General features: G+C 40.6%; 2 protein-coding genes across 2 annotated transcripts; one reads left to right on the top strand and one right to left on the bottom strand.

The window, feature by feature from the left end:
- Positions 1-931: 931 nt before the first annotated feature.
- LOC120255220 (putative late blight resistance protein homolog R1B-13) lies at positions 932-3,070 on the top strand. Its single transcript, XM_039263099.1, has 4 exons — positions 932-1,484; positions 1,734-1,822; positions 1,905-2,272; positions 2,527-3,070. Exons 1-4 carry the CDS (start codon positions 932-934, stop codon positions 3,068-3,070), a joined length of 1,554 nt encoding a protein of 517 aa, XP_039119033.1.
- Positions 3,071-6,256: 3,186 nt separating this feature from the next.
- On the bottom strand, positions 6,257-6,705 carry LOC120255219. Its single transcript, XM_039263097.1, has 2 exons — positions 6,561-6,705; positions 6,257-6,444 (listed from the first exon to the last, which is right to left on the bottom strand). Exons 1-2 carry the CDS (start codon positions 6,703-6,705, stop codon positions 6,257-6,259), a joined length of 333 nt encoding a protein of 110 aa, XP_039119031.1.
- Positions 6,706-9,208: the final 2,503 nt, after the last annotated feature.

Here is a 9,208-nt window from a genome sequence, read left to right as displayed (position 1 = left end):
GAGATGAAAGGGTGAAGAACTGGGTGAATGAAGTTGTACAAGTTGCTTACCAAGCTGAAGACGCCATTGATACTTTCCTCATTAAGGTGAATCGTCAGTCCCATGGTTTTTTTTTTCCAATTAAGGCAAGTGAAGGGGCAATTGTGCTTTCACCTTGTATAGGTTTAATGTTTAATTTTTGGTCAACTATCAAACCAACACATTAGATAGGAGATTCATTAGTGATAGGGGCTAATGACAAAAGGTAATTTTTTATTTTAATTAATATGCATAAGTATATATATAAAAAAATCAAATCAATTTTAAAATATAGAGTAGGAATAAATTGATTGAAAACAATTCAATAGTGTTGGAGTATACGCTGACAAAAACGTAAATATATATACATATAGAGAGAGAGTAGAAAGCTTTTTAGAGAATTTATCACTAACCAATATTTGCTATAATTTTTTTAGTGTAAGTGGTTAGGTACCTATAATTTTCAATAAACAATACATTATACATATATATAAAGTACATTACGTAGTATACTTTGGTTTTTTTTATTGAAATTATTCTGGAATATAAATTTATTATTTTAATCTTTTTTGTTTTGCCTTTCCTCCTCTCTTAAGAATTTCTCCATCCATGGCTCTACTTTCACATGAACCATAACTTCCTATTTGTAATTTAACACTTTTTTTTAATAGGTTTAAACCAAGCGCATTGATAGCAAGGCATAATGTTGGTGTGGAGATTCGCAAAGTAAAAGAACGGCTTAATGAGATCAAGGATGCCAGAGAGAGGTATGGGATTCAAAACTTGGGTGAAGATGGAGATGCTTACAACTTAGTATCCATAATAAGGAGACCCCATTTCTCATCTCAATATTCTGATGATGCTAATGTAGTCGGGCTCTTTAATGATCAGAAGATCCTACTTGAACGGGTTGATGGATCAACAACAACAAAGGCTTTGTGTCATTAGCATAGTTGGTATTGGTGGTCTTGGCAAAACAACCCTTGCACGGAAACTCTACCTTGACAATGCTGTTAGCAATCATTTCGACAAGCGCATTTGGGTAACAGTCTCTCAAGAAAATAGTTTAATGGGGCTTCTTAGAAAGATGCTTGAAGAAGTTCGGGAGATTGAAAAGGAGAAGTTGGAGAAAATGACAAAAAATGATTTGATAGAGATGATTAATGGCTCACTGGGAACACACAGGTTTCTCATTGTATTGGATGATATTTGGCGAGAGGATGTATGGAATCAGATGCAAAGAAGTTTTCCGAATGTGAACAATGGAAGCAGAGTCTTGATCACCACTCGATTTCTTAATGTTGCAAAGGAAGCAGATCCAAGAAGCACTCCGTACCAACTTCCACTTTTGAATGATGATGAGAGCATGAAGCTTCTTCTCAAGAAGGCCTTTCCTTATGAAGATGCTGAGGCAAATTGCACTAGTGAATTGCTTGATATCGGCTGTCGTCTCATGCAAAAATGCGGTGGCCTACCTCGGCTTTAGTTGTTCTTGGAGGTCTCCTATCTACAAAAAGACAAAAACACCTGCTGTGTGGCGTAAGAGTGTTGGAGACGTTGGATTGGGCGGAAGAAGGAAGACAATGCCAAGAAATACTTGCTTGGAGCTATGAAGATCTTCCATATGATATGAAATCTTGTTTTTCTTTATTTGGGCGCTTACCCCGAGGATTATGAGATCTCTGGCAATGAGTTAATCTGGCAATGGATTGCAGAAGGCTTCATACCACAGAAAAATATGAAGACCATGGAAGATACGGGGGAAGCTATTTTAGAGGAGTTGATTCAGAGGAGCTTGATTCATGTAAATACCAGGAAAAAGCAATGGGAGTGTGAAGAAATGTGGTGTCCATGATCTACTCATCGTATTTTTGCAAGATGTGCAGCTAAGAAAGATTTGTTCCTCACAAGTATGCTCCAATGAAAATGATCAACCAACTTATTTGGCGTCATCTCGCCGTGTGGCTTTTCACAACGTCAATGACACCAAGATCAATGAAATCTCTAGAGCCTCTACAATGCATGGACTCAGGACTTTGATGGCATTTGGTCTACTTTATCCTCCAATTGATTCTCCAATATTTAGATTTGAGCTTCTAAGGGTGCTTGATTTGACTGAGTTAACTTCTGTACAAAGATTACCAAAAGAGATTGAGCTCATGATCCATTTACGTTATTTAAGACTGGTGGGTGTTGATTTTCGCCTACCATCGTCCGTAGGAAACTTTCAATCCTTAGAAACTGTTCTTCTAAGGCAAGTAACAGAGGTACCAATCACACTATGGAAGATAAAGACACTAAGACATGTGCAAATCAAGTTTATGTGCACACCATCACAAAGTCTTGAGCTAAAAAATCTCCGCACACTTGAGAATGTAGAATTCGGATCCTATAAAAACAATAAACTGGAGGTTTCCCAACCTTAGGAAGTTGAAAGTGTTGATTCATACGGAACACCGTGGGAACAATGCTAACCCATCTACTCTGTGGACTATACCATCTTATCAGCTTGTTTATACTTGCTTTAGAAGATTGCCCTTTAGAGATCGACACCAAGGACTTTCCATTTCACAACCATCTCCTCTCATTGACGTTATTTGGATTTTGGCCAAAGGGGGGCGCCATATCTGAATTCCCAACTTGTCTCACTAAGCTTGAACTCGGTGATTCTAGATTGGAGCAAGACCCAATGCCCAAATTGGAGAGGTTACAATACCTTGTCACTCTTGAACTCTCTCAAAATGTGTATCTTGGGAAAACCATGGTATGCTCTACTGGTGGATTACCTAGTTTGAAAAGTCTATTCATTGACACAATGCCTAATCTTGAGGAGTGGAGGGTAGAGAGAGGTGCAATGCCCAAGCTTGCTTTCCTAAAATTAATTTCATGCGAGATGCTAAAAGTGTTTCCAGATTTGCAACATGTGATGAGCCTTCAGGAGTTGGAGTTGCGTCACATGTCCCAAGAGCTCATGCTCAGTTTGCAGAGGGAAGCAGGGGAAGATTGGTACAAGATTCAACATGTGCCAAAACTCACCCTTGAAGAATGGTGAGTGTTAAAGGCCAGTTAGTTATCCCTTGTTGGTGTTGTTTATCTTGTTCTACTTTTGTAATCTTTGTTATATTTGTTAGTTTGTGTATTTGTTTTTTTCATTTCCTTAACTTGTACGCCGTCTATAAAGAAAGAAAAACTTTGAGGTCAATGTGAGTCCTCTCATTGATTTCATGTCACTTGATGTACTCCTTTTTTTTATTTTTTTTATTTTTAATTTCATGCATGTCTGTTTGGCTGAGCATTATCATCTTTTGCCATTTTCACCTGCCTTTGGATTCTCATTATGTGTACAATGATTGCAAGTAACGGAAATTTCTAAATTTTTCATAACATAAGATAACATATGTTTTATCATTAATTTAGTATTCATGATCAACGTATCTTTCACCAGGTTAATTATATACGTATAATTTTTCATATATTTACAGTTAAAAAGAAAAGAATATATAAATTTCTCTTTATTTGTTTATTTATTTATTTATGTATTATTATTATAATAATAAAAATAGATAAACCAATATTTTATTGAAAATTGAATTTTTTTTTTTTCAATTTTTATCTACTAATAGATAAAATTGGTTTTTCCATTTAGTGTTGTTATTAAAATATTATTAAAAGAGGGAAAGAAATAAAAACCAATTCACTAATTAAGTAGCTAACACTAATTAAACAAATGACATATGTTAACCGGCTTTTATTCCCTTCCGACCTTTTAATAAAAAAATTGCTATGCCAACTTTTGTTAATTGGTAGATTGAAATTTTTCAAAAATGAAATAATGTAGGTATTCATGTAGCTAAATTCAAATAGGGAAACTAAATGACTAATTTGACCTAATTAGAGGAACCAAATAGAAGATTAAATTTTTTTTCTCAAAGATCCTTAGAAGGGTAGACAAATAACTTTGAGACTTATTTATTACAATAAAAACCTCTAGAAAAATGAATATTTATTAATTTAGAGGGAAGGTTTAATATTTTATACAATTAGAAGGAGCAATAAATCCAAAAATAAATAATATATTGGATGCTATTAATTTTATCAATATGGCTTAGAACATTAATGGGAAGGTAACAACTATTACAAATTATTTTCAACATCGCAAAACCTAATTAGAGGAAAGAATTTTTGAAAATGTGGATAAAACACATTCATTGAAATGAAAACAAAAACACACAATACAACAAGATAATTACTAGATGTGGTACAGGACAAAAGAGAAGAACAAAAAAACAGTCCCCAAGACACGGGACGTCCCCCACGCATAACACAAGGAAAAACTACTCCGTGATCGGGTCAATGTCCTCCTCAGTCGCGGGAACCTCTCCGGAGGGCTCAGCCCGGGAACCAAAGAAATCCAGGCTTCTACGGATGAGCGTCATGGACCCCTCCAACTTTTCTTTAATTCCATCTGAGACAACAGAGAACCAGGACAAGAGCATACGGTCAATCTTTAGGATAACATCAAAAGCAGAAATAGAGTTGGCATTAAACACAAGATCATTTCTAGCAAGCCACACATTCCATAACAAAGCTTTAACAAAAAGGTCCCCAAGCTCCTAAGTGAGGATTGACAAGCACTCGCCACGAGGTCCAAAGACTACTCATGGAACTAGGAGGGTTAGGCAACTGCAGCAACTGAATAAAGTAACTCCAGATGGAATTCACAAAAGGGCACTCCAAAAAACGGTGGTCCACCGTTTCAATCCCCGTACTGCACATCACACAGGTCGCCGTAGGGAGCCTATTGCATCTTCTTTTTGACAAATTAGCAAGAGTGGGAATTTTATTTTTCCATGCAAGCCAATTGAACAAATTAATTTTCCTAGGACAAGCAGTACGCCAAAAGAATTTCGGCACCTGACATCTCAAACCACCGTCATTTAGGAAATTATAAAAGGACTTCACTGAGAAAACACCGTTTCCCGTGAGACACCAACGTTTCTCATCTCCCAATTCACCGTTGTGGCCCCTAATACGATCCAAGAAAAGGCTAGTATCCTGATAATCAGAAAAAGGAGCTGACTCTAGCAGATGGCTAAGCTCGCACACCGAACCATTCGGTTGGCGACTCACTCTGAATTCCTCAGGCCACACATACATAAGTGCAAGACATATGAGCGAACAATCTTTCCAAAACAGAGTCTTGTCACCATCTTTGACTATATGTGAAATCCCAAATCTAAACGCCGGTAAACAATTGAGAACCCCTTTCCAAAAAAAGGAACACCGACTTGGGCAATCGGGGAACAGGTTCCAACGGGACAAACCATAATTAAACTGAATAACCTTCTCCCCACTCAAGCTATGATCCGAAAGGAACTTCCACCACCATTTTCCCAACAGAGCACTATTAAAGTTACCCAAATCCAGGATACCCCAACCCCCCTGATCTAGGGACCGACAAAGAGTCTTCCAACTGATCAGTCTACAACCCAGGTTATCAATATCTACCCCAGATCAAAAAAAATCTCTCCTAATCCGGTCAATTTTCTTAATGACCCAACTCGGGAGTAGGAAGAAGTACATCCAATATGTCAGAAGAGCAGAAAGCACCAAGTTAATGAGAGTCAGGCGACCTCCCAGGGAAAGATGCCTTTCCTTCTAACCCCAGATACGACTTCTAACCTTGAGAATCAAATTCTCCCAATCCTGCCTTTGGGTTCTAGCGCCAGAAAATGGGACTCCCAAGTAGGTGATAGGTAAAATACCCACTTGGCAACTTAAAGTATATGCAGCCCTAACATATGGTAACATGTTTCGATTACTCATATATAAGCAAGTTTTACCAAAGTTGGTAACAAGCCCTGACATTCCTTTAAAGACCAACAAGATCAGCTTCACAATTCTGAGATCCTCCAACCCTCCAGATGTCAAAACCAGCAGATCATTTGCAAAGTGCAGATTGCACCTTGCCCCGAACTCCCCATTGGGGACACCAACCAAAACCCCAGAACTCAACGCATGCGAGAACATCGCACTCATCGCATCCATGACTAGCATAAATAGCATGGGCGATAAAGGATCACCCTGACGGAGCCCATGCTGGTAACGTATGTAACCAAGGGAAGTTTTGTTCACAAAAATATTGGCCTTGGACGTAATCAGAATATTTTTTGCAACCAACCCAACCATCTCTCACTCGAAGCCCCTCACTCGTGGAGATCAAGGAGAAACTCCCAATTCATCGTATCAAAAAGCTTTTTGCAAAGTCCACCTTCAGAATATGTCCTGAAAGTCTATGTTTACGCATGCTAAAAATTAATCCTTCCTCCGTGGCAATGTTATCCAATATACATCGACCCTTCACAAACGCAGACTGCTCCAGATCCACCAGATCATTCAAGACCTTACTTAATCGGTTGGCCAAGACTTTAGAAAGAATTTTCAAAGAGGTATTGATTAAACTAATGGGCCTATAATCATTCGGAGATTCAAGAGAGACAACTTTAGGAATGAGGCCCAGTTAATCCTCTACAAGTTGGCACTTCCCGAATAAAAGTCCTCGCAAAGCCGAAAAAGATCCAACTTAGTCGATTGCCAGAATTGCTTAAAGAACTGGATAGGAAAACCATCCGGTCCAGGACCTTTCTCCCCACCTAATTCAAAAACAGCCTGTTTGACTTCATCCATCGTAAAAGGATGATCGAGTCGCGAAAGGTCCACCCGACGCTTGTGATCCATTAGCTTATGCAGATTAACCCAAGTCCAAAGGCCCGCCAGAAACCAAATTGTCGCCAAAAAAATGCGATGCAAAAGTTTACCAATATCGCCCTGGGATCCATCACGAGATATCCCATTGTCGCAATGGAAGGAATAAAAATTTCTATTTTTTCTCCCATTCGCACCCAAATGAAAGAACCTCGTATTTTCATCTCCTTCCCTCAGCCATTGGACCCTAGATCTCTGTCTCCGATGAAATCTCTTCTTGTCTACGAATATCATTGAGCTTATCTAATAGAGTCTTGTCCTCGTTGGTTTTCCAGCATGGTTAAGCTCCTAGACTCCTTAGTGATATCTAATGGAAAGGTCTCGGATTAGAGATGAAACTCCCCACTTCAAGCTTTATTGCCACATGATCAGAACCCAACCTAAGGAGGCTGTTTTGAAGTAACTTAGGGAACTGAATGGCCCAAGCACAATTGACCAGGAAATGATCCAACTTAACCCAAATGGGATCCACTTGTCCATTGGTCCAAGTGAACTTCCTACCGGTCGACGATGGCTCAATTAAACCCATGTCTGAAAGGAAGGCATTCGAGCACCTAATGTCCTCCAAGTTGGGAACCCCCACGAACATTTATCATTAGGATTAAAAAAATTGCATTAAAGTCCCCAGTAAATTATCCAAGGAACTCCCCCATCGCCGCCAATTCCCTAAGCTTATCCCAAATGGAATTCTTTAGGGGCTCGGGTATTTGGACCATACACGTAGTGCAACGCCAAATAAAATTATCCCTTTTATTACAGAATTCCACTATTAAACTAAAGGCACCCACCCTTTCAAGTTTACCAGTCAAAATAAGACTATTCCATCCTACAATTATGCTACCTGCCGAGCCACTAGCAGGGAGAAAAAGGAATTGATCTGATCGAGAACCCTTGATCTCACGCCACGTGGAGGGCGAGACATCATCGAGTTTAGATTCTTGTAAACAACATACTTCGGTAAAATAAAGGTTCAAAAAATCTTTCACTAGGAATAGCTTAGACGGTCTACCTAGGTCCCTGACATTGCATGAGATAATATTCATAAAGAAACAATTAAATTTCCCGGACCTCCGAAGAGGTCACCGCTGTCCCCTGACACGGGGCAGAACGAGACTGTTCTAACATGCGAATATGATTTAAGCAGTCACTAGCAGGGTCAATAAATTTAATGCCGCATGCATCACAATAAGCAGCTAACTGAACATCAGACCAATCTGAAAGAAGGAGCGGGGTGGAAGAAGTACCTTCCGAAGATTCTCCACGAGCTATTTTCTTCTTGGTAGACCTTAGCGGCTCCACTTCTTCATTGAACCTTGCTGGGGGTTTTTTGGCCTCTCACTTCTTCTAGTCCCCGCTGGAAGTTTTGTGTCTTTCTCACTATGCAAGTTTGGAAGCAGAACACGTAGATTCCTTTCAAACTCTGTCGACGAATCATCCGACTCAGATATAATTTTCGGTGAAGCATTAACAGCCATATGAATATCAGAACCATCTCCCTCATTGTGCTCCAAACCTAGGTGGGAACTAAAATTTTACGGAACCAAGGCCCAAAAATTTTGACAAAAAAATGCCATTTGAACCTCAAGAGGGTGCCATAGCGGGCATGGCCCCAGGGTCACCAAGACTGCCCCCAGTCGCGTGAACCATAGAATTCTGATTAGGCTCAACCGTGTCTCCAACACCAGTCCCACGAGCCTCCAATCCCGTATCAGAACTGCCATTTGGGCCTAAGTCCAAACTTAACAACAAGCCCAGCCACCTTTTCCAAAATAGAAAAAGTAGACTGGTTAGTCGGCTCCATGGTCCCCCCATACTTCCAGCCCAACCCGTGGCCCACCTCACAAATTAAAATTGGGTCATCCTTGCAACTAGAGCCCATGTCTTGGCCCATATTCAAGTTAAACCCATCCACGAACTCCATAAGCTCAGGCCCAGCGGAATCCATACATGAGCGAGGCCTTCTTCCCTATTCATCGACGGTGAACCCGGGGAACCTCCGAAGGTTGCATGGGCGCCACGTCACCAAGCATCCCCTCCTCGAACGACACCTGGGCCTTCGCAACTCCGGAAGCCTCAGACGATCCAGGCCGTCCACCTATCCCATCCTTCAAACCATGCGAACCCTGGCTCCGAACTTTTCACTACTCGACATATCGCCCTCTTGAGCTCTGTGTTTTGCCAGGAGCGTCAATCCATCCAGACTTGAAGCGCTTGGGTATCCAAGCCTGCCCCTGACCATCAGTCCGACCACTAGAACCCGACGAACCGCCGGTCCATCGCACCATGGCCTAACCTTTCGACTGGTCCTCCGTGCGACCATCGTGGGAGTGACGCTTAACCTCCGACAATCCCCTGCGAGCAATAACAGCGTGGGAGCAATGCTCCACCACCTTAGCGTTGTCTCTACCCTCTGGGACATGACTAG

Source organism: Dioscorea cayenensis, unplaced genomic scaffold (genome assembly GCF_009730915.1).
Source record: "Dioscorea cayenensis subsp. rotundata cultivar TDr96_F1 unplaced genomic scaffold, TDr96_F1_v2_PseudoChromosome.rev07_lg8_w22 25.fasta BLBR01000893.1, whole genome shotgun sequence".
Lineage (NCBI taxonomy): Eukaryota > Viridiplantae > Streptophyta > Magnoliopsida > Dioscoreales > Dioscoreaceae > Dioscorea > Dioscorea cayenensis.
This window is presented reverse-complemented; position numbering and strand designations above follow the sequence as displayed.

Coding starts and splice junctions, on each gene's coding strand:
- LOC120255220 (XM_039263099.1), top strand. CDS start 932: ATGGATCAACAACAACAAAGGCTTTGTGTCATTAGCATAGTTGGTATT. Junction 1,485..1,733: donor TCGTCTCATGCAAAAATGCG/GTGGCCTACCTC, acceptor AATGGATTGCAG/AAGGCTTCATACCACAGAAA. Junction 2,273..2,526: donor TTAGAAACTGTTCTTCTAAG/GCAAGTAACAGA, acceptor CCATCTTATCAG/CTTGTTTATACTTGCTTTAG.
- LOC120255219 (XM_039263097.1), bottom strand. CDS start 6,705: ATGGATGAAGTCAAACAGGCTGTTTTTGAATTAGGTGGGGAGAAAGGT. Junction 6,445..6,560: donor CGAGGACTTTTATTCGGGAA/GTGCCAACTTGT, acceptor TTCTTTCTAAAG/TCTTGGCCAACCGATTAAGT.